Source organism: Enhydra lutris, unplaced genomic scaffold (genome assembly GCF_002288905.1).
Source record: "Enhydra lutris kenyoni isolate GAN:26980312 unplaced genomic scaffold, ASM228890v2 scaffoldscaffold22, whole genome shotgun sequence".
NCBI classification, from domain to species: Eukaryota; Metazoa; Chordata; class Mammalia; order Carnivora; family Mustelidae; genus Enhydra; species Enhydra lutris.
The window spans coordinates 6,673,023-6,696,561 of NW_019154106.1; the positions used below are offsets into that span (position 1 = coordinate 6,673,023).

Consider the following 23,539-nt stretch of genomic DNA (forward strand, 5'->3'; position numbering starts at 1 on the left):
TAGGAGATAGGAGACGATACCCCCGTCCAGAGGTCACTTGATGGGTAATTAGTGGAAATGCTCTGGCCACCGGTTGGAATCTAGCAGTAGGCCCTGGGGAGATGGGCGGGGGAGAGGGGGAAATGACCCCCGCTGCTTTAGGCGGGCCCCAGGGGTCCGGGACCTTCTAAGACACAGACATCTGGCTGCAGAGAGGCTCTGGAGATTTCCGCCTGCCCATCCACCGCTCCCCAGGACCCGCAGTAGGGATGAACCCTAAACGCATTTGCATCTTAAACCCACGAGCGCCCGGGGCCCCTAGCTAGCGGGAGCGGACGCGGCCCGGCCTCGGTCGCCCCTGGCGTGCAGCAGGCTCCGCGAAGCCCACGGTGCGAGCACAAGCACTGCCGGTGGAGAGGTCCGGTCGTCCCCTTTGCCCCGCTGCTTTAGATTGGGGTGGATGGCTAATTTTTTAAAAAATGCTTCTGCCGCGACGACCACCAAGAAGCACCTTCAGCGATTAGGAAACCGTGTGGAGTTCAGCCACCCAGCCTTTGCGGGCGAAGCAGGCCCGGGCCTTTCCCTGCGCAGGGCAGACGGCCGCAGCCAGCAGCCCTGGCTGGGCTCCAGACCGGGCCTGGGTGACATCACCAAACTCCTCCGATCAGCGGGAGGGGGCCCCGAAATCCCCTAAAAACATTGTGAGTAATCGCCGGGCCCGCCCTCCAGGCGGGGCCCAGACCAAGGGAGGGAGCCCAGCGGCCCCGCCAGCCCCGGGAGCGACGCCGCGACGAGCAGCTTCTTAGTCCCCGGAGCGGCGAGCGCCTGTTCCCAGCCTCCGGCAGCGGCCGCGCGCGCGGCCTCTAGTCCTCGGCGGGGCGCGCACTTGGCTCCGCGCAGGAGTTGGTGTTGACGGCGGCGGCGGCGGCGGCGGCGGCGGCAGCGGCGTCGGCGACAACGCAGCGCGCAGGCGCGGCCGGATTCCCGGCAGTGACGCGGCGGCGGGCGCGCGCGGCGCATTTCCGCCTCTGGCGAATGGCTTCGCTGTAGCGCGCGCTGCGGGCCCAGCTGCGACCCCGGCCCCGCCCCCGGGACCCCGGCCATGGACGGTGAGGGCGCGCTCTGAGCCCGTGAGGTGGCTGCGTCAGGGCCGCGGGGACAGCGACGGGAGCCCCCGCGCCGCCTTCCGCCCCTTCCTGCGCCGATGGGCGCTGCGCAGGGAGCGGCCGGCCGGATGGTGGCGCGGGGCGGGGCGGGCTTTGAAGGGTCTGACTCAGTTTCCCCTTTGGGTGGCGGGGTCTTGACTCAGTATCCTCCGGGGGGGGGGGGACGGTGGCGGTGAGCTTTGACTCAGTTTCATCCCGGGGCCATGGGGGCGGTTCTGACTTAGTTTCCTTGTTAGAGGAGAATGTATCTGACTCAGTTTCCTCCCAGGATGAGGGGTGCGGAGTGCCCTCCCTTAGTTTTCCTTGTGAAAGTAGAACAGGTCCTGATTCCGTTTCCCTCCATAAGGAGAGGGCACTGTACCCAGTTTTCCCATAGGAAACAGGTGTTTCTGCCTTCTTTGCCCCTTCTTAGTTCCACCGCAGGCTCTAGGGAGCAGGCCCTGACTCAGTGCCCTTCGGAGGGAGGGAGCCTGGCTCCATGTCCTCTCCGAGGGGCGGCAGGCCCTGCCTGGTAAGGATGGGAAGTGGGCTTGTGCTGACCCCTGTCTCCCTTCCCTTTCAGACCTGTTTCCCCTCATCTTCCCGTCTGGTAAGTGGACCATCCTTTCTCAGTGACTGGGGAGGAGCCCCCCAGGGTTTGGGGCAGGGAGGACAGCAGCCTGAACGGGGCTGGTCCGGGTTTCGCCTGCAGAACCTGCCCAGGCCTCTGGCCCTTATGTGGAGATCATCGAGCAGCCCAAGCAGCGGGGAATGCGCTTCCGCTACAAGTGCGAGGGCCGCTCAGCGGGCAGTATCCCAGGCGAGAGGAGCACGGATACCACCAAGACACATCCCACCATCAAGGTCAGCATGGCTGTTAGTGGTGGGGTGGGGGGCCCAGAGTGGGTTTGCAGGAACTGTGGAAGCCCAGCTGGCTCGCCTCCAGGCCGGGGTGCAGTCAGTGTCTGGGAGTTGGGACTGGAATTCCCGAGTGTCTAGATGTTCTCTGTACTTTGAACAGATCAATGGCTACACTGGGCCGGGGACGGTTCGCATCTCCCTGGTCACCAAAGACCCCCCTCACCGGCCTCACCCCCATGAGCTTGTGGGGAAAGACTGCCGGGATGGCTTCTATGAGGCTGAGCTCTGCCCAGACCGCTGCATCCACAGGTGAGCTCCTGACCAGCAGGGTGTGGGGGTGAGGTAGGGGGACAGGAGGCAGGGGGACAGGAGGCAGGGCAGCTGTGCAGCTGTTACAGTGGGACTCCATCCTGATCACAGGGCAGAATTCCTCACTCCTAGTTCTGCAAGCAGACTCTCTTTGCCTTGGATTATCTGTTTGTGCATCTCTACTGTGAAGTAGATATGAGCTCCATGGGATGGGGATGGATCTCTAATCACCTCTGAACCCCCAGAGCAACTTCACTTATGAAAATAAAAACAGTTTTAGGTTGGAGGAACAGCCGACTGGTGGAGGGGAGGCCGGGGAGCCGGCAAGTCAGGAAACGCCTTTCAGTTAAGGCTTGAGTAGTGAGAAAGAGCGGAGAAGCATGGAAAAAACAGTCCAAGCAGAGTGAACAAATGCACAGGCCTTGAAGTGGAGGGTGAGTTTAGTGTGTTCGGAGAACAAAAAAAGCCACTGCGGCTGAGGGTAGGGGACCAGTAGGGGCTGTGGCTAGGGCCAGGACGCAGGGCACAAGTGCTTGTCAGCCAAGGTAGGGAGTGGGTTTCTTTGCAGCACAGGAGGAAGCCATTCGAGGGGGTGAAGCGGAGTGGTGATCTGGAGAATGGGTGGAGGAGGGAGGGGCAGACTGGGCAGAGACAATGGGACTCATTCCTGGGGGGGGACTCAGTTTCCAGAACCTGGGGATCCAGTGTGTAAAGAAGCGGGACCTGGAGCAGGCCATCAGTCAACGCATCCAGACCAATAATAATCCCTTCCAAGGTGAGGGGTGAGGGAGCAAAGGCTGGGGCCTGGCGGAAGCACCCCCACCCTCTGTCCCCCTTCTGAAGCCACCTTCCTTGCGTCTCTCCCTCATTGGCCAAGACTCCTAGTACAGCTGGAATTTTGCTGTCCACTCAGTACACACTCCCATTTTAGTGTTGGGGAAAGTAGGAGCCAGTGAGGGGACATGACATCCAGGGTCACAGATGGGTCACACAGGTCAGTGATGGGTCTAGATTCTTCTCTCTCTCCTCCTTTAGGACTCCCACTGTCTGACACACCCTTGAGCAATCCTCCCAGCCCTGAGCTCCTTGCCCCGCCCCCCCATTCCCAGCCATGCCTCCCCATCTCCTGACCATGTGTTTTTGTGGCAGTTCCCATAGAAGAACAGCGTGGGGACTATGACCTGAACGCAGTGCGGCTCTGCTTCCAGGTGACAGTGCGGGACCCGGCAGGCAGGCCCCTCCGCTTGTCACCTGTCCTCTCTCATCCCATTTTTGACAACCGTAAGTGGCCGAGGAGCCATGGGAAGGGGAGAGGGACGAGCCTGGAAGGAGGAACAGGGTTGGCTGGGAATGGCCTGCGTGAGGAGCTGTGGCTTCGTTCAGGCATCTGGCGCATTTGTCATCTCTTCTGTGTCCAGCTCTGTGCTGGCTGCGGGGACAAGGCGAAGAAGACCCCGAGCTGCCCTGAGGCGTAGCTTCCAGGCCGGCCGGGAGTCAGGGAGGACAGGCCCTTTGAGGGAGGACAGGCCCTTTGAATATGTGAGGAGAGGCTGGCGTGGCCAGAACTGTACTAACGACTCCGGGAAATGAACTCCCAGGAAGATGATGGCACAGAGTAGTAATTCAATGATGAAAGCTCACAGGAAGTTCACAGATGGACTGGGCCATTGTCGACCAATTGGAGTCTTTTAATTAAGTAATCGGCCAGGATGAATTGAAAGTAAAAGGGCTCTGGAGCCCTAAGGATAGGAAACCAGAAGGAAGTAGAGGTCAGGAGGGAAGGGTTTGTTGCCATGCAGGGGCCTTGAAGGTTGCTTGGGTGTGGTGGAAAGAGAGAAGGTGGGACCAGACTGGCTCCCCCACACTCTAAGCCCCATGAGGTCAGGGATGTTTGGGTTTTGTGCGTTCTCCGTGCCTGGCGCGGCGCCGGGTGCACAGGTGCTAGTGCGTAAACAGTTTCCAGAAGAGTTGGGGGCGGGGAGCCACGGGATCGGTGCACCTTGGCCGCAGAGGTGTGGGCAGCCTTGACTTTGGGATGGACAGAGATGTTGTATCTCACGGGGGCCAGCCTTGGAGACGTCTGCTGGACGGTCCTGGGCTTCCTCCCCCACCCCCACACCCTCAGGCGCCCCCAACACCGCAGAGCTGAAGATCTGCAGGGTGAACCGGAACTCCGGGAGCTGCCTCGGCGGGGACGAGATCTTCCTGCTGTGCGACAAGGTGCAGAAAGGTAAGCATCAGGAAGAGGGCTGGACTCTGGACCAGGAGGTGAGGGGCAGGGCTGAGCAGAGACGGTGAGTGTCGGGACACTGGCCTGCAGCGCCCCCCAACCCCTCGGGGGCGGCAGAGTGATGGATCTCCTGGGACAAATCTCAGCCCCTGGGATGGGGCGGGCAGCCGTGCGAGCTGAGCACAGTGACCCACACCGCTGCCCCGTTCCTTGCAGAGGACATTGAAGTGTATTTCACGGGACCAGGCTGGGAGGCCCGAGGCTCCTTTTCACAAGCTGACGTCCACCGACAAGTGGCCATTGTATTCCGGACACCTCCTTACGCGGACCCCAGCCTGCAGGCCCCCGTGCGGGTCTCCATGCAGCTGCGGCGGCCTTCAGATCGGGAGCTCAGTGAGCCCATGGAGTTCCAGTACTTGCCAGACACAGGTACACAGCTGGGAGGGAGGCAGCGGGGGCCGTCGGACTCCTGCCCGCAAAAGCGAGGCCAGGGCTAGACGTCGGCTGCGGGGGGCGAGGGCCACGCTCTGCACTCGGGGCAGGGGTTCATGCGACAATCATACTGTCTCGTTTGCCGCGGTTAATAGTAAGGGCCCGAGTCCTTACTACGGGTCTGGTCCAATTCCAAGCATATCGGCGAATTACCTGATTTTAGAAGATTGCGTCTGACTTGCCCCAGGTCACATCGATGATCACAGAGTTAGTATTTAAACCCAGGCTCTCTGGCTCCAGGCTCCTGCTGCCACGCTGTGTCTCTTGCCACGACCACATCGTCATGATTTTGGTCCAGGCTTTCGGGCACCTGACCGCATTAGGAACAGCCGGAATGATCTTCAGTCCAAAGCCCATCATCTAGCCTGAGAGTGTTTGCTGCCCTCGGAGCGGTCTAATAGAGTTTGGAAAGTGACCCCTGAAACGGCCATCGGTTCGTTCTGCAAATAATTAACAAGTGCCCACTCGTGTGCCAGGGCCCGTGCTGGGGACTGTGAATACAGAGATGACTAAGATGTGTTCCCTGCGCTCCGGGAGCTCAGTCACATGAGAAAGACAAACACGCAGAACAGATTTTTAAGTGACAGAGTGACGTGTGAGACAGAGGGAGGTGTGTGCAAAGAGCTGGAGATGGCCGCAAGGGATGGGAGCGTTTAAGGTGGAGAAGGACCCAGAAGTTCATTCTCCAGGCTGGTGGACAGGCACCTGGAGGTGCGGGGGTGTTGGAGGGTGCCCACTGCGTTTGGGGACAGCCTCGTGGGAGCTGCCAGTGGGCAGTGAGCCGGGGCTGGCAGGAGGGCCTTGAGTGTCAGGCTCAAGGTATTCATCCAGGATTTCGTCCTAAAGGCAGTGGGGAGCCACCAAAGGTTTAAGCAAGGAAGGGACGCCAGTGGATCTGGACGCTCACTCTGGGAGGAGTGAATAGAGGATCAGAGAGGGAGAGCCTCAAGGCAGGGAGGCCGTTGCAAGGAAGATGGCGCGGTGGTCCAGGAGATGTGCTGTGAGCCTTGAGCGAAGGGCCAAGGGCCTCTCCACCGCTGTCCTCCTCGGGACCCGCGCTCCAGCTCCTGCCTCGGCTTGGACCGCTTGGTCTTCGTCGGCTGGGCTCACACCAGTGCTTCCCTGGCCGCCTCCAGGATCAACGCTCCAGCCTCACTTCCGGTTCTCTTACATCACGCTGTGTCTCTTCCTCAGAGCTCCTGTCCCTTGTATGTAGTTGTATCCCTGTCCCCCTGTCACTAGGGTGTCAGCCTTCAGGGCAGGAGGCATCTCGTCTACTTGCAGCCATATCCACAGTGGCTAGAATGGAGCCTGCGTGCGGTGGGTGCTCGGTAGATGTGTGTCAAGTTTGTGGATGGTGGGCAGTGAGAGGAAGGAGGACGTTGAGGACGATTTCAAGGTTTCTAACTTTGGTGACAGGGCACATGGGTGGTGCAGGGACACTGGTGGAGGAGGAAACGGGTTTTGGAGGTGAGATGATGAGGCTGGCTCTGGACATGGCGTTGAGTACTCTGGAGTTACCCACTTGCCACAGTACTTAGAAGCAGTTCTGGAGGTTCTGGACGGAACTAGGCAACCATCAGGGATAAGAGTATGGGTCTCTGTCGGTCTTCGGCAAGCCTGTCGTGCCTCAGCTGCCCCAGAGCACAAAGATCATGGCCAGGCCTGGATCCAGGCTGGGGGGAAGCTAGGACGTAGGCAACGCCGGTGAGAGAACAAGCTGGAGACAGGGTCCCACAAGGGCTTCTGCCCCCCCCAGAGTGTGGCCCCTTTACCTGGAGGCATCCACGTGGCCTTTGGGGGGGTCACAGTCACAGAGGCCTTCTGAGAAAGTTCTGGGCTTTTCAGAGTTGTTGCTTGTCACGATATCCTGCGGCTCTTCTCATTGGCAGGGAGGCTTTGGAAAAAGGGTCTTACGGAAGGGTCATCATCTTCCTCCTGAGCGTCCTTTGAAAGCTCTGGGGATCCAGCTGAAAAGAGCAAGGCCCACTTCTCCCCGTTACTTTTCTAGATGATCGTCACCGGATTGAGGAGAAACGCAAAAGGACATACGAGACCTTCAAGAGCATCATGAAAAAAAGCCCCTTCAATGGTGAGAGGGGCAGTGGAGAGCATTAGAGGGAAGGGGGTGGGATGGGGAGTGAGACTAGGAAGGGGCTGGGAACTGACCAGCCTTCCTTGCCCCACAGGACCCACTGACCCCAGGCCTCCACCCCGGCGCATTGCGGTGCCTTCCCGAAGCACAACATCCGTCCCCAAGCCAGGTAAGAATTTCTGGTTGCCCCATCGGAACTACAGGCTCAAATCCGTTTGCCTGTGGTTTAGATACCTGGGTTGGGAGGATAAGCAAGCAGTCAGCTTCACCCGCAGTGTCTGAAGCCTGCTCTCTGTTGGGCCCTTGTTTCTCAGGGCTTGAGGCCTGAGGCCCAAGGGCTTGAGGCTCTGATGTTACGTACATCAGAGCCATTAGGGGAGTGGTGAAGACGTGCATTCCCAGGCCTTCTTACAGACCTGCACCATCCGGGGCTGCGGAAGCGTGGCCCAGGAACCAGCTAATGCACTAATGAGCACTGCGGTCTGGGAACCACTGGGTCAGCTAAACCCCGTATTGGATGCCTTGGGAGACAGTTGAAAAATGCAGTCTTTTCCCTCAGCTCTCTGTAGAATTAGGGACTCAAAATCTCCTCTAATGTAGCAGAATGTACGCTCTCATCTGTAGCTCAAAAAAGAGTAAGAGGTCCTGCTTCAGGCCACGACCCCAGATGCTCCTTGGGCTCCTGGTGTCTTGGGCCTTAGTTTTTAGCTGTCAAGTGAAGTTTTACCAGCTGATCCGACAGCATCCCTTCCTCTCAGAGGGTGGGAGAGCTCGGGGGGCTGGAGGAGGTGAGGATAGAACCACATAGGTCAGAAGGAGTGAAAGGAGGGAGTGAGGGTGCTGGCTGGGACCTTCTAGGGAGGGGATGATCCTAAGCCCTACCGATAGGGGCTGGGGCACAGACAGCAGGGTGGGTCTCTGAAACTTTCTCTGAGCCCTGACTCTCTGTTTCTCTCTCCCAGCTCCCCAGCCCTATCCCTTTACGCCATCCCTCAGCACCATCAACTTCGAGGAGTTCTCCCCCATGGTCTTTCCTTCGGGGCAGATTCCAAACCAGACCCCTGCCTTGGCACCGGCCCCTGCCCCAATCCTGGCCCCGGTCCCGGCCCCGGCCCCAGCCCCGGCCCCAATCTTAGCCCCCCCGGGCCTCGCTCAGGCTGTGGTCCCCCCGGCCCCCAAGACCGCCCAGGCCGGGGAAGGGACGCTGTCGGAGGCCCTGCTGCAGCTGCAGTTTGACGCTGACGAAGACCTGGGGGCCCTGCTGGGCAGCAGCGCTGACCCCGCCGTGTTCACAGACCTGGCATGCGTCGACAACTCGGAGTTTCAGCAGCTGCTGAACCAAGGTGTATCTGCGGCCCCACACATAGCCGAGCCCATGCTGATGGAGTACCCTGAGGCAATAACACGCCTGGTGACGGGGTCCCAGAGGCCCCCCGACCCAGCTCCTGCTCCCCTGGGGGCCTCTGGGCTCCCCAACGGCCTCCTCTCAGGGGATGAAGACTTCTCCTCCATCGCAGACATGGACTTCTCAGCCCTTCTGAGTCAGATCAGCTCCTAAGTGGGTGACACTTACCCCCGCCTGGAGCACAGGGTTGCAGGAGATCGAAGCCCTCCCAAAGCAAGCACTTACGGATTCTGGGGGGTGTGCTCCAGCTGCCCCCAACTTCTTTGGGTAATGTCTTCCAGGGGTGGGGGGAGTGCATTTTATTCTTTTATTGGCAGTGTCTATCTCTCTCTCTTTTTGGAGGTGCTTAAGCAGAAGCATTAACTTCTCTGGAAAGGGGGGAGCAGGGAGGAATCAAACTCTTGCCCTGTGCTGATGTTCAGCTCCCTTCTCCTTATAGGGAATTCTGGGGGCGCCGATCCCAACCCTCCAGCTTCTAATACTCTCCTAGAGAGAGGGACAGGCTGGAGCTATGGCCTTTGAGGCCACAAAGCCTTATCACCAAGTGTCTTCCTCCAATCATGGATTGATTCCCACCTTGTGCCAAAATAATGCCCCTTACCAGCCCCTCTGTGGTGCTGGCATTGTCCGTGAACTAACACCAGCGTTTGAGGGCCTGGCCTCCTGGCCCTGCAGAGGTCTCTGCCAGCTCTTGCCTTGCTCAACTGTGGCTGGAGGGAACTGGTGGGACAACACTGGCCCTTTCCAGGATCCAGGGAGGTTCGGTCTGAGACTTCTCTGTTTCCCCTTTTCTCAAATGCCTTAATAGTAGGGCTAGTTGTTTGGAGAGTAGGGGGGAGGGCAGGCTGGCAGCTCTCCAATCAAGAGGCTCAGTTTTTACTGAAGAATCAAAGCAGTTGGACTCTTGCTCTTTCTACTCTGAACTAATAAATTCATTGCCAAGCTGGCCGGAGATTTCCCTTCTTTCAGCAAACAGCACACCTTGCTGGACATGAGTGATCCAGAACTGGATGAATCCGGAAGCTTGCAGTCTGAGGATGGCCTCAGGAATGAAATGCCCGGGGCATGACAGCCCGCAGCTAGTGCGGGTGCTGTCCCAGCCCCGGGGGAGAGGCGGGTAGGGCCCACCGGTTGTGGGGATGGAGTAGTTTCAGGAAGGGTGGTGTCACAGAGGCTATATCAGCTTTAGGTCTTAGATCAACAGAGTAGGGTGTTTACAGAGCATTTACCAGCGTTCAAGAGTGAGGAGGGTAAGAGAGACCATGTTGGAAAGATTTGATGGGCTCAGGCTATAAAAGACCAAGGACTCTGGACAAAGAGGTTTGAATTTCATCTCTTGGATGGTTAAGGGAAAGTTTGCATCTGCTGGGGAAGAGGAGATTCCAGGTAGAGGCCTTTGCTTTGACATCCGGTTCTGCCAGGGCCAAAGAAAAAGTCTGCAGCCCAGGGAGGCCTAAACAAAAGCTAAGCCACAGCCGGAAGAGGGGGAGCGGGACGTACTTCCGGTTTAGCCCAACGCAGGCGCAGTAAAGCAGTCTTCGTGAAAGGCCTTGGCCCGCAAGACCCTGCCTTCTCAAGTGCGCAGGCGCACAGAGAGCATTCTGCAAGGGGCTGGGGCGGGCGATGCGCTGCGGGGAAACCCCGGCCCTGAGTCTGGCGGCGGCTAAATTCTGGCTTCGGGCTGCTGCGGGAGGCGAAGGCAGACGCCTGTGGGTTATCGGTGGGGCCTGCAGCAAAAGCTAGCGCGTCCCCTGGGAACAACAGGCCCTGGCTGCAGACGCCGACGGACTGTGCCTGCGAGGACGACCCCAGCAGGTGCGGAACGTGGGGGTACCAGACAGCATCTGGAGAGCCGCGCCTGCACTCCAGCCTCTGGCCCAGGGGGCGGAGCCAGGGGTGGGGCCCGAAGCAGGTGGGCCACTCAGGGATCAGGCCAAGTGCAAGGGGCGGCCCCGAGCGCGGTTGCCAGGTCAAGACCCCTGCGAACCCGCGGGGTAGCACCCGGAGAGGCGGGGCTTGATGGAACCCCAGCACCGGGGGCGGGGCTAGGGCGAGCAGCCGGAGGCATCCGGAGGGCTGAGAAGGGTCCGGAGCAGAGGAAGCGGTTGGCTTAGCTGAGCAGTGTGCGCAGCCTGAGTCCCCCGGGGAACGAATGAGCCCTAGTCCTCCCAGCCAGGCCACGCCTCTCCCTTGGCTTTCCCAGGGTCATACGGTCACCTCTTAGGGGCAAGGGAGCGCCAGCCTACCTACAGAAAGGAGGTGCAGCCTGCCTTGGGGGGCAGCACCTTGAAAAGTGAGAGGGCCTTTACATCCGGGCATAGTCAGGCTCTCGTTGATCCCTAAACTCCATCCCTCCCCCTGCCCTGCAGGTCCACCTCTGTCCCTTCTGCCCCTGATCTCCTTCCCTCAGGTCTGGTTCCAGGGCAAGTGCCTGGCTGGGCCAGCTCCCAAGACAAAGCAGAGTAGGTGTGGGGTGTGAACATCTGCTTCCCAATAGGCCAAATAAATGTTTATGAGAGAGAAGCCAAGGGGTGGCCTAGCTTCAGAGAACGCCTCAGTGAGTGCCAACCTAACCTGGACCAATGGTCCAAAGGCCTGTCCTTCTAAGTGGTCCGGGAACCTGGCTGGAGCCTCTGGAGGCAAAACCCCTTCCCCATCATGTCATGAACACCCGCACAGACACAAATAGTAGTAGCTTCTTTACTCCCTGAAGTCCCCTTTTCTCCACAGAATATTTACAGACAGGGACAGGGTAAGGGGGACTTCACCACCAAATTCCGGGAGGGGGAGTGGGGCAGTGCTAAGATGCGCCTCAGAGCGCAGGGAGAGTTCCTGAGGAGGGCCCAGGGCCCCTGCTGTGCCCCAGGTGCCCTGAAGGGCCTGAGCAGTAGCCAGCAGGTCCCCAGCCAGGCTGAGGCTGGACCAGACAGTCGGCTCAGTCCAGATCGGTGGTGGGTGTGCCCAGCTGCTTGGATGCCAGGAGCAGGCGGGTGGCAGCGCTCTCCGACTCAGCCTGAAGCCTCCGGTTGTTGTGCCGCAGGCTCCGGACCTCCTCCTCCAGGGCTGCCCTGTCCGCCCTCTCCTGGGGTGGGGGGAGGCGGGTGTCACGACGCTGGATCCTTTCCCAGGGCAGCCCTGTACACTCCCTGCTGACCCCCAGCCCACCCACACTGTCACCTTCTCCAGGTCCTCCTGCAGCTTCCTGAGTGTGGCCTCCAGGTGAGAAACCTTCTCGGACAGGCTCCCGGGTTCTGGCCTGAGGACAGAGGGGTCAGGTCACAGGACCAGGCAGGCAGCAGCACCTCTGCCTGCCCCCCAACCCACTTATATGGGACAGGCCCAGCTCCTGTGTTCACAGACTTCTATGTCCGGAAAAGCAGAGCCCTGCCTGGGACAAGGCTTAGTTCTCGTCATGGGCACCGACGGTGGTCACACGCGCACAGTGAAGGGACTAGGTCCGGCACAGGGAGGCTTACTCGGCATCGGCCTTTGGCATTCCCTTGCCATCTCCATTCTCCGGGATGGGCTGTCCTGTGGGTGGACACAGGGATCACGTGGGCAGGTAGGTAAAAGGAGAAAGCCCCACCCTATCCCGGCTCCAGCCTCAGCGCCCTGGTGGCCTCACCCTCCCGGGACAGTGACTGCAGGATGGTGTTGCAAGTGGAGGCGATCTCTGAGATGGACTGCCACTCATCTTCCAGGGTCTCACTGCCTGCCTCCGACATGACTGTGGACACAAGGAGGTGGCTCAGCCAGGGAAGCCCAAGCCAGCCACTCTGAGCCCCCCACCACCCTGCCCCACCTTGCCCTAGACTCACTTTTGCTGATGGAGTTCCGCAGAGACAAGGTTCGTGGCAGGAAGGAGGCCCTCAGCTCTGGGGCCGGGTCGTCCCTGTCCTCACCACCACTGGGGCCGCCTGGCCCATCCTGGGGGGGTATGAATGGGTATGGATGCAGAAACGTCCACTACCACCACTGTGCCCACCCCCGCGCTTCAGGCTCCAGAGTCTCGTTTCTGCTCACCTGGGTGGGGGGTGTCTCTCTGCCAGTACTGGGTGCTGCCGGCTTGGCCGTGGCGGCCAGGAGGAGGTCCGGGGTGGTGTTGGGCAGGACTGGGGCCTCGTCTGACAGGGAACTGGGGAGAGCGGGGACAGCTCAGCAAGGGAAGCCGCACCCCACAGCCCCTGCTTTCCGGACCATGCCGGTCCAGCCTCACTGCGCCCGGAGAGGAGGGAAGGCCAAGAGGGGGCACCTGCGGGGGGATGGTGAGTGCTGGCTGTGCAGGAACTCAGTCCTCTCTTCAGCCAGATCCCCAGGCCCTGTGGGACTGCCACCATCGTGCAGGCACAATTGCAGCAGCTGCTTCGTGGTGGGCAGCAGGGTCACCACCCCTGGGGCCTCCTCCTGCACCGGCTCCGGGGCAGGACGCCGGCTGGGCTCCTGCAGAGATAGCGTGTACAGCTCCGAAAAGCTCCTGCAGGGAGGAGTGGGCCATGTCAGGCAGGAATGGCCTGTCCCCAATGTCCTGCATCTCCAACCCCACTCCCAGCTGTCCCTGAGGCTCACTTCCAGGAGGAGAGCTCTCCAAACTCCCTAACAATGAAAACTGTTTGCCTGACTGCTGGCCATTTTTCAGGCCCCAGTGCTGCCCCTGCATATCCCGGGCAACTTGCTCGGAACACCGATTTCTCCGTCTGTGAAATGGGGATAACAGTACTGGTCCACAACTTGCTATGAGGCTTTAAATACTAGCACAAGTAAATCACTTAGCGTGGAGATCTAAAACCTACTGTTCGTGAACCAAATCCAGCCTGTGTGCCTTTTTCTGTTTTAGAGATGCGACTGTTCTTTACTCCTGTGAGCCAAGAGTGGGATTTACATTGTTAAACCATTGAAAGAAATCAAAAGAATATTTCATGGCACGTGAAAATCAAGGAAATTCGAATTTCAGTGCCCACAAAGTTTTAGTGGAATAAAGAAAACTCATGCATTTACCAGTCGTCTACGGATGCTTTTGTGCTACAGCAGAGCTGTGTACCTGTAGCAGAGACCAGATGGCCCAGAAAACCTAAATATTTACTATCTGGCGCTTTACAGAAAAAGTTCGCATGTCCTGGTTAAGACAGCAATTAATCAATAGCATGTATGTGTTTTGGATGATCCTTTAAAAAAAAAAAAAGATGGGGCTGATTGTTAGATCCCGAGCAGTAAAAACAGCCTGTTTAATTGGCTTCACGCTGCATATGACTCCCAGGGATTGAGAGACGGAGTCTCTGGAGAAGAGCCTGCCTCTCCGTAGGTACTCTGGGGAAATGCTAACGGCGACCCGGGAGGCACGGGCTCCGAGGTGGCCAGCGGCCGGGTCCTCCCGCCTCCCCGCGTCCCGGGCCTGACCTGCGGGGCCGGCCGCTCTCGTCGGGGGGCAGGACGGTGACGCAGACCTTGGGCGCCGAGCGCAGGAGCTGGGCGGCGGCCTCGGAGCCCAGCGTGGGCAGGGTCTGGCCGCACACGCGCAGCAGGCGCGCACCCGGCCGCAGCCCCGCCGTCTCGGCGAACGTGAAGCGCTCCACGTGCGTGATGAAGCCCTCGGCGTCCACCTCGAAGCCCAGGCGGCCTTGGCCGTCGCGGGGCAGCGCCAGCTCGCGGGTCTCGCAGCCGCGGCTCACCAGCTGGGGCGGGGCGGGGCGTGAGCGGGGAAGTGGGGACCGCGCCCGGGGCCGCCCGGACCTCCCCGCACCCACGCCGTGGACCCAGAGTCTGGGGCTCAGACAGCGCAAGCCACCCGCCGGAGGACCCCCCAATTCCAGCTCTGCCAAGCGCCAGGGCTGGATCTCACCCCCTGGCCCCGGGTTTCCCCTTTCACGGGAGAGGCGGCGGGAGCGAGGGGTTCCACCCCTCTCGGCCCTCCGAGCGCCCGCCCTGACTCCGGGGCCTCACCTGCAGGCGCGCCACGACCTCGCCTACGGCTTGGCCGGGGGACCCGTCGAACCGCAGCGTGATCGCCTCCCCGCGGCCGTGGTACAGGTCGAGCCGCTGCTCCGAGAAGGTCCAGGCCAGCACGTCGCGACAGGCGCAGTTGAAGACCACGCGACCGTCGCGCGGCGCCACGAGTACCAGCGCCTCGGCCGAGACGCCTAGCAGGCAGGGCACCTCGGCGTCGTCGGGACCTCCGGCCTCGACCCCGGCCCCCGCCGCTCCCCGCGCTCCGGGCGCCGCGCGCACGCCCCACACCAGCGCCCCCGCTGCCTGCAGCTCGGCGCCCGGGCCCCGAGGGGGCGCCCGCCGCCTCCCGCCCAGGGAGGGCAGGCCGAAGCGCGAAGCCGAGTCCAGCGACGTGGTGGTCACCTCGTTGGTGGCCAGGTCCTGCAGGTACTGCTGACGCGTGCGCGTGGCCATGGCGTGGAACTGGCGTGCGTGGCCCGCTGCCTGCTCGCCGTTGAGCGCCTTGGCCAGCAGGAAGGCGCGGAAGTCGGAGTTGGCCGCGAAGGGGCCTCCGCCCTGGGGCAGAGCTGGTCCAAAGGCCGGAGTGTCCTGGGTGCGGCTCACGGCCACCCTGAAGGGAGGGAGGTGGGAGTCAAGGGCAACCGGGAGGGCCCCCCCGACATGGGCAGAACTGAGACCCCCGGGGCACCCACCTGTAGGAGGTGTGCGGAGTGCAGGGCGCATCAGCCCGCACCACCAGGAACACGTGCTGGAAGTGTGAGCGGATCGTGGTAGGGGAGAAGGGCTTGCTGCCGGGCTCCTGGAACACGATGGTCACGATGTCGTTGCCGATGTGGCGTTTCCGCAGGAGCTGGGAGTTAGACGGTGGGGGGTGTAAGCGGGACCTGTCTGTCCTCCAAGGCCCTCCACATGCAGTCAGGCCAGAGCCTGGGTGTCAGCGGCTCCCCCATCTGCCCCTGGTCAAGGTCTGGGTGTTTGCCTTTGGGGAAGATTGTTAAGGCTCAAGAGAAGCCAGGCCAAGGCTCAAATGCCTCCGCCCACACAACACCGCTGCAGGGGTCCCCAGAGGCTCTTGGCTACCCCCCCCAAGCTAGCCCCCTCACACCTGCTGCTGGTTATTGGGGGTGTAAGGCAGCATCGTGGACACGTGGAACATGATCTCGTGGTCCTGGTAGGTGGTGTAGAGGGAGTGCGTGCCCGTGGAATCCGCTGCGGCCAGGGAATTGGGGACACAGAGGGAGAGGAAGGGGAATCTTCTTGAACTTGCCTTCCCTGCCTGCGGTCTGGAGCTCCTGTGTCCCCAACCAGCAGGTGAACAACCCCTTCCTGCCACGGGCCATGAGATCTGGGGGCCTCAGCTTTGGCTGTTCCCTTCCCCTTCCCCCACAGGCTCCAGGCTCCAGGCAGGCGAGCCGAGACAGAATGAAGACTGAAAGGAGGAATGGCCCGCTATGAGGGAGGCGGGGGTGGATGTCCCGGGAGAGGACAGATGTCGGCCCAGGCACCAGCATGTGGGGAGCAGCTGAGAGTGGGAGGCAAGACTGGTGCCCCATAAGGGGCCCTGGGACACTTCTAACCAGAGAAGCAGGCGTGCTCCCCAGGAAGCTGGGTTGGCGGACTATGTATGTGGTGGGGGGCGTGGTGCCCACAAACCCCCTTGGCCCCAGCTCAGATGGTAGGACATCAGGGCCTCGGGGGACGATCCTAGTCCCTCCTTCCAGCCTATGGCTCGCTTGGCCCCCACAGCCCCTGACCCATGTCCTCAGCCTACCCAAAGAACTCTGCAACCCCGAGCCTCGGCCCAGGCCAGCATGGGGTAGAGAAATGACAAAGCAGCTGGTTCCCGCCAAGGCTGTCTGCCCCCCTTTCCCCAGCCCCCCAGGACCTCACTTTTGGTGTCCAGTTGGGCCCTGTAGCTCTCAAAGCCTTTGAGCCGCACCACGTCGCCCAGCAGGGTAAGGAACTGCATGAAGGCGGGTCCTGCCTCCCGGTTGTTGTACATGTCCTCCTCCGAGGCCTGGCCCGCACGGCAGTACAGGATGCCCACCTTGCGCTGGAAGCTCAGCTGCCGGGATGGGGGTGGGGGGCAGGGAACAGATGGAAGGCCCAGGCCTCAGTCTCTGGGGTCCCCCCCAGGTCTTGGGGAATGACCCGGGGGCCGGGCTGTCTCTACATGTGTCCCTGAGCGCCACCCTCCCTAAGCCTCCTCTGGGTCTTCTAAGAGGGTTCAGTAGGTCCTGCTGCCAGTGGTCGGGAGAAGTCACAGGTGAGAAGGGACCAGGAGGGGCGTTGGTTCTCAAGTGACCACTTGAGAGAGAGGAGGTGATTTGTGGAGAAGACCCAGGCAGAGTGTGCTTGATCCCAATAAATGTTCCCATTGTTCTCCTCCTTATCTCAAGGTTAGCCTGTCCTCCCCTCCCTCAAATCCCAGGCACCCCCAGCCCAGCCTCTGGAGGCCTTGAGCCCTGTACCACCTTCGCTTGCCCTGCCCCTGGCTCCTTTGCTTCCTCCCATCGGGGGTTAATCGTGCCGAGGTCAAGGTTCTCGGGCCACTCCAGCTCAGGCCTCCTTTCTTCATATGAAACTTGTCTACACCCACAGGCCCCACTTTGAGTGGGTCCCTCGGAAAGCCCTGCAGCCCCGCTTCCGCCCCCGCTTCCCCTGACAGCCCACAGGCATGGCTTCGTCCTGGCACGGTCACACCACAGCAGGCACTTGGAACAACTAAAGTTCATGTTGCCTGAGACCCTAGCGACCCCACCCGCCCTGGTCTGGGCCTCTTCTCCACCCATGGTCTTCGCCCTCAGTGACTGCAACAGCTGTCTCCATGGAAACACACTCCAGTCTCTGCCTCCAGCCCCAACCTCTCTTCTGAGCTCCAGACATACTTCTCCAGCTGCCCAGATGTCCTTCCCTCACCTGGACGCCTCATCTCCTCATGGATGCTCCCCTCCCACCCATCTACCCCTGGACTATCCTCTCCCCTTCACATCTGCATCATCACCGCCGGGTGTGGCCTGGATGACTGCAACAGCCTTTGGCCTGGCCTCCCTGACCCTCCAGTATGGCCCCCATACTCCAGCCAGAGGGCTGCTCTACCTCTCATATCTTCCATGGCTCCCCAGTGCCCCCACCACCAAATGCAAGCCTTCCCCCCACCCCTTCCCCCCAAGCACAACTCCAGCCACACAGAACTCCCTACAGAACCCCAGTGTGACCTGCTCTCAGTCTCTAAGCTTTCACACAAGTTGTTCCTTCTGCCCAGAAAATGCCTGCTTTTCCTGACTTAAACTCTTACATTTCTACCATGACACTAAACCCCCAGCCAAGGCAGGGCTGTCAAAACAAACTTCGTGCCCCATGGAGCCTTCAACATTCCCCGTTCACTGCTCCACAATCCCTCACGATTCCCTGTGGGTCGGTCTCTCTCTTTCCCCCCCGCTGGCTGCGAGCTACTCAGAGACAGCACCTCGCCTGGACATGTCTCCAGCGTCCACTCTGGGGCCTGGCACCAAGGTTGAGGAAATGTTTGTTGAGTGGCTGACAGATTGAATGACACAGAGGAGGAGAATCAGAGCCAGCAGGCAGCTTTCAGCACAGGCTAGGGAGGGACTTCCACTGCCCCATAGTGGGATAGGCAGCCCCAAGGCGTAAGCACCCCGCACTGAGAGGAGACTACGTAGCACCTTGCCGACCAAGTGGACAGAGAATGAGAATGAGAGGTGTGTGCAGGAAGGGGAGGAGATGGTCAGACCAATGCTTCTCAGCTGAAATGTACATAGGAATTAACTCGGGACCTTCTTAAAGTACAGCCTCTGATTCAGCAGATCAGAGGTGGAGTACAGGGCCCCCAAGTCTGCATTTCTAACTAGCTCCCAGATAATGTGGATGTTGCTGCTGGTCTACAAATTTTACTTTGAGAGGCAAGGTTCTGGATGACCTCTGCTGCCCTCTCTGAAAGGCCAGCTCTCCTGGGTCACCGTCCGGCCCAGGATCAGGGTCAAGGCTGGGTCGCTGGGAGCTGGACAGGCTGGGTTCTGACCAGGTGTATGTAGCTGTTGGGTTGGGATCCGAGGGGGGACCCCGCCGGCCACTCACCACTTGCTCATCCAGCGTGAGCAGTGTGCGTGGCACCTTTGGTGAAGCTGAGCCCAGGCGCAGGCAGGTCGGGCTCAGCCGCGGAGCCACGTGTTCCAGAAGCTTCCTAGGGGACAGGCCCCGTGGGGGCCCCGGCGGTAGCGCATCTTCCGAGATGGTGCCTCGGAGGGTCCGGAGCTGAGGAGGGGATGTACGGACCTCAGAATCCATACAGGTTTTCGAGGAGGCAATCCGCGGTCGGATCTCAGGACCCCCGCCCACCTGTGTGGTCCGCACGATGATGCGGTAGCTGTGCAGAGTGCCCCCTCCGCTGCTTTCCTTCTCTTCCCTCCGCAGGCTCACTGCCACCGGGCCCAGCACCTCGTCCAGTCCGAAGAAGTTCTGATGTTCTGGTGGGGAGGGGGGCCCGGGCCGTGGATGACCGGTCCCGCCCCGCTGGGAGTCCCACCCGGGCTCGACCACGCCCACCTCGAAGCCCCGCCCACGCCCCATCGCTTCTCCTAGTGCAGACCTTAGACTAAGGCCACCTCCCTCCGCTGCCCCGCCTACATCCTACAAGGCCAAATCCCTATTCGTGCGGCCTCCCTGATGCTCGGCCCTCTGCCCCGCCCCCTCGGCGGGTCCGCCCACAGCACGCCTTGCCCCCGACGCAGGGGGCCAATGCCCGCCCGCTAACAGGTCTATGTCCTGCAAGGCCCCGCGCGCCACGCCCATGTTCCGCGGCAGGATGTAAGCGGCCCTCGCTTCTGACCGCCGATGAGAAGGAACAAGTTTCCCACAAGGGTGCAGAGGTTCTCAGACCTGTTTCCACCTCACAGAAATGTTGATGGGAAATCTCCCCCCAGCCCGGAGGGGTAGGAGGAAGAATCAGATGGCGGCCAAAGGCCTTAGGAACATGGTTAAAGCTCGGCTCCGCAGGGCGGTCTTGGCCCCAGAGGCAGAGCACGGTCCTTCATATGGCCAGGAACTTAACAGGGAAGGGACAACTCGTGAGCCCTACTGTGTGCTCCCCAGGTGACAGGGACTGCCGCCCAGCCAGGCAGCCCTCCCCTTACCTTTGCCATAGAAGTACTTGCGGTAGTAGCCGGCGCCCAGGTCTGCGTGCTCCAGGCTGTAGGCTGAAGTTCGGTTCTGTGGCTCCTCCAGGACGGACACGGCGGCGTTGGGCAGTGCAGGGGGCACGGGTGGGGGCACGGGTCCACCCAGGCCCAGCTCACCCTCACCCCCAAGCTCACTCACAAAGCCAGGCGCTTCAAGCAGCAGGTCCGAGCCCGCAGAGCGGTCCTCAGCAGAGGCCGGAGTCCCAGAGGCGGCCTCCGCGTGGCCCCCTGTCCCCCGCGGCTTTGGAGCCCAGTCAAAGAGGAGACTCTGCACGTCATAGTGGGCAAACCAGTGGGGCTCAGGCACTGGCGGAAAGGCGGGCTCCGGCTCCTCGGCCGGCAGCCCCAGCAGGGCCAGCGGGTCAGTGAAGAGCCGGGTGGGGCCCGCGGCAGGGCGGCTGGCCTCCTCGTGGCTGTGGGCACGGGCACGCGGGCTGACTGGTGTGGGGGGCCGGGCCTCGCCCGCATCGCTGCCGCTGCGCAGGAGCGGGCCCCGGGCTGGCCTTGGCTCGAAGGTGTGCGGTGTCAGCGGGGGCCGTGCTGGCTGGCGCAGCTTGCGTGCAAAGAGGTCATCGGTGGGTGCAGGGGCCGCGCCCCGCCGAGGGCTCCCCACGCCGCCGCCGGCCCACATGGGCGTGCTGTGGGCCTGGCTCTCCGGGGAACAGGTCGCATTGGCGGGCACGGGGGGTTGGTGCCCGGGCAGCAGGCCAGTTCCTGCCCTGAGGAAGGAGGGGGCTGCTCAGAGGGGCCTGGGGAGAAAACAGGAACCCAGGCCCCCAGCCTGGTCCTCCACCACGAGGGTTGGCTTCCGGCCCCCTCCGTGACCATCAAAGCCGCTTCCGCTTTCCTGGCCACTTCCTTGTCTGCCTTAGGCTGAGGTTTCCAGCCCCCTCCTGAAGCTAAGCACTGGTCAGGGCCAGGGGCTGGGCTGTCCCAGTCTTGGCCCTGGGGGCTTGGAACCCGGGCAGCACCGAGGCTGCCAGGGTCCCTCAGTTCCTACTCACACACCTTGGCTTTGGCCTGGGCCCAGAATGAGGGTCCCTACTGAATGAGGGCCAGTCCTGGCCCAGTTAGACAGATGGTTTGTCCCGCCTGGGACGGGAAACCCATGGGGCCACTGGTGTCTGGGTCCGGCCCACTTGACAAAGGGAGGACGTCCTGTCCCCAGAGACCTTCCTCCCTGCCCCTCCCACTTCCTCCAGGGTCCCTGAGGAGCTGAGCACCCAGAAGCTGGGTCTCAATGTCCTGGCTCTCATGACCTCAACACCTCAAGGACACAGGGCTTCCCCGGGGCACTGGCAGGGCAACAGAAACGGCAGGAGGACTTCCTTCAGTACAGGAAGTGGCCCCAACTCTGAGCCCAGCCCCCTGCCCAGCCCCATATCCTGAGGAAGGTGCTGGGGTCACACCAGCCCAGTCATGGGACCCATCACCCCGGCCTGAAGGACAGGCCCAGCCAGGCTCACTCTCTGCAGGAGACTTCGGCCATGCCTGGGGGGCAGGGGAAGGAGTCACACAGATGGAACCCCTTTGCAGGAACTGGGACCATGGGACCTCTGCCTACCTGATGCTGACAGGGGAGTCTGAGTCCCATGTGACAAATGCTCAAACTGAGGTCCCGATAAAGGGAGGTTCTTTGCCTGACATAACCCCACATTACAGCTAGGATTTGAACCCGGGTCTGCCAATCTCCCAGGCCTAAACAGTGCGGTACCTGCCCACAACTGTCCCTGTATATGTAGGTGTGAGGTGAATGGGGGTTGGGCTGAGGCTCAAAGTCTCACAGGATGTAAGACTGAGACACCCAAGGCACCAGGGACCTGCTAAATGCGGAAATGTGTGGAGACCCAAGGGCAGGTGCAAAGGGTGGTGTGAGAAAGTTGGGGGAGGGGGACCGCCCCAAGTGGACCCAGGTTGGTGCGGGCAGGCAGGGCAGGGATATGGGACCCTCCACTGGCAACACAGGCAACTGCTGGCAGGTCTTGGTCCATCCTCCAGTGACGCTGTGTGTGGCTGGGCTAGGACAGGGCAGGGGCAGGGGTTCCGTGCAGCCCTGATCCAGAGCTCCAGGACCCTGCAAGGGTAGGCCTCCAAGCTCGGGGTGCCTCCTCCCATAGTTTCTCCTAGGACAATGTCTGACACCAAGGCTGAGCCTCTGTCCTCTCATCTCTAAAGTGAGGTTACCCCTTCTGCCCTTTCCCAGCACCGAGAGACTGAACGGAGGTTCGAGAGTGTGAAGCCGGCCATGTGTTAAGTATGTGGTGGCAAGGCAGGCCTTTGGTCCATGTGCCAAGCTCTCGGGCCTGGGCTGTGATGTGTGTGTTGGGGTGGGAGGGGACATGAGAGGGGAGCTGTGTATGCCCCCGTTCCGCGTGGGCTGAGCTCTGTGTATGTGTGCGTGCACAGCCCACGGGCTGCCTCTTGTTCTGGCCCAAGGCTGGGCTCTGGCCCTGCCTTTGGGGGTGTTCTTGGGCTCTGCCCCCCACCCGGCAGCTTCACACAGGGTCTATTGAGGCCGGGACATTCCTTGCAGCCTGTGTCACTGGGGGGAGAGGGCCGGCCCCGCCCCCACAGATCCGGAAGGCCTGGCTGCCCCAGGAGGAGGTGCTGGACGCTTCCCAGCACATCTGGAGGTCATGACCCCATTTCTGCTGCCAGGGGGCGCGACAGATGTTTCCTCCCAGGCCAGACCTCAGACTGGGGGGCGGTGTGCAAAGGCTGGGGAGGAGGCCGTCCCGATATCAGGGGAGCCCCAGGACAGGGGGAGCCCCGCAAACGGCCGGCCGCAGGGGCAGTCGCCAGCGCCGCCCAGAGGAGTCGGGGGCCGCCGCATCCAATCGCCCTCACACTGGCCGGGCGGGCCGGGCCGTCACGCAAGGAGAGTGGGGGCCGCCAGCCGGCCGGACGCAGGGGACTGGACGTGCTGACTCGGGACCGGAGCCCGGACGGAGGTTAGGAGGGTGCAGGCAGCGAACGCGGCAAGGATCCCCCTTCCACATACACACCACCCGGGCCCACGCCAAGCCACCTTTCCCCCTGTCCGGCCCGACCGCGGTGCTTCCACTCCCCCGCTCCCGCCGGTACCTCTGGGGCTCCCGCCTGGTGGCCGCCTCCCGCGCTGGGGTCCCGCTGCCTCTCCCGCTACCGCTCGGGCGCTGGCTCCGCCTGGGGGCGGGGCCGTGGGGGGGCGGGACCGCAGTGGAGGGGGCGGACCCAGCCTGGGAGCAGTCTGCGGCGGGAAGTTCAGAGGGCGGGGACTGGAGGCCCTGGGTCTGTAAGGTTGGCGCGCAGTTGGAGCACCCAAACCGAGCCGGGCCCAGTCCGGCCCTGCTGTTGGGCCTCCAGCCTCAGCTGAGAAACGCAGAATAGTGTGCCTGCTTTCCAGACCACCTGGGAGGGCTACAGCAGGATTCCTTGTGTCCCCTCCTCCCCTTGCCCTCCTCCACCCCACCAGGCAGGTGCCCAGAAACTGTGACCATTTAAGAGCACTCACTAAGTAAGCACTGAACCCTGCTCTACACACGCTCTCATTCTTAAAACACCTTAGACAGATGTCCTCTCTTCTTTACAAGCTGAAGAACTTCAGGTTCAGAGAAAGGCTTTCACCAAGGTCAAGGCTGATCATTTTAGGCAATAACCTCATGAGCTGCAAGTCTGAAAATACTGGGGTGAGAAACTGAACAAACTGAACTTCAGATGAAGGCTTAAAAAGGAAGTCTTCTGAGGAAGGGGACCTAGGCCTACTTGAACCCCACCTGGGTCTTACTACTATCTCCCATCATCACCCAGCCCCACATTCTTTATCCACCCCCTCCCTGTGCTCATCTACCCTGACCTGGCCACCCTCCTCCACGCTCCACCCAAACATTCCCAGTCAGAAAA

The 23,539-nt window shown here is 61.3% G+C and overlaps 2 protein-coding genes across 2 annotated transcripts; one reads left to right on the top strand and one right to left on the bottom strand.

Moving 5' to 3' along the window:
- Positions 1-741: 741 nt before the first annotated feature.
- Positions 742-9,464, top strand: LOC111149956 (RELA proto-oncogene, NF-kB subunit). The gene is made up of 11 exons (XM_022507227.1): positions 742-1,088; positions 1,708-1,734; positions 1,837-1,988; positions 2,146-2,294; positions 2,978-3,069; positions 3,444-3,575; positions 4,420-4,524; positions 4,741-4,953; positions 7,028-7,108; positions 7,206-7,280; positions 8,074-9,464. Exons 1-11 carry the CDS (start codon positions 1,082-1,084, stop codon positions 8,667-8,669), a joined length of 1,629 nt encoding a protein of 542 aa, XP_022362935.1. The 5' UTR covers positions 742-1,081; the 3' UTR covers positions 8,670-9,464.
- Positions 9,465-11,199: 1,735 nt separating this feature from the next.
- LOC111149475 (signal-induced proliferation-associated 1) lies at positions 11,200-22,798 on the bottom strand. The gene is made up of 16 exons (XM_022506566.1): positions 22,742-22,798; positions 19,613-20,376; positions 18,819-18,946; positions 18,558-18,734; positions 16,350-16,524; positions 15,565-15,668; positions 15,152-15,309; positions 14,454-15,069; positions 13,911-14,185; positions 12,769-12,990; positions 12,540-12,651; positions 12,335-12,443; positions 12,142-12,243; positions 11,993-12,047; positions 11,694-11,772; positions 11,200-11,598 (listed from the first exon to the last, which is right to left on the bottom strand). Exons 2-16 carry the CDS (start codon positions 20,286-20,288, stop codon positions 11,452-11,454), a joined length of 3,135 nt encoding a protein of 1,044 aa, XP_022362274.1. The 5' UTR covers positions 20,289-20,376; positions 22,742-22,798; the 3' UTR covers positions 11,200-11,451.
- Positions 22,799-23,539: the final 741 nt, after the last annotated feature.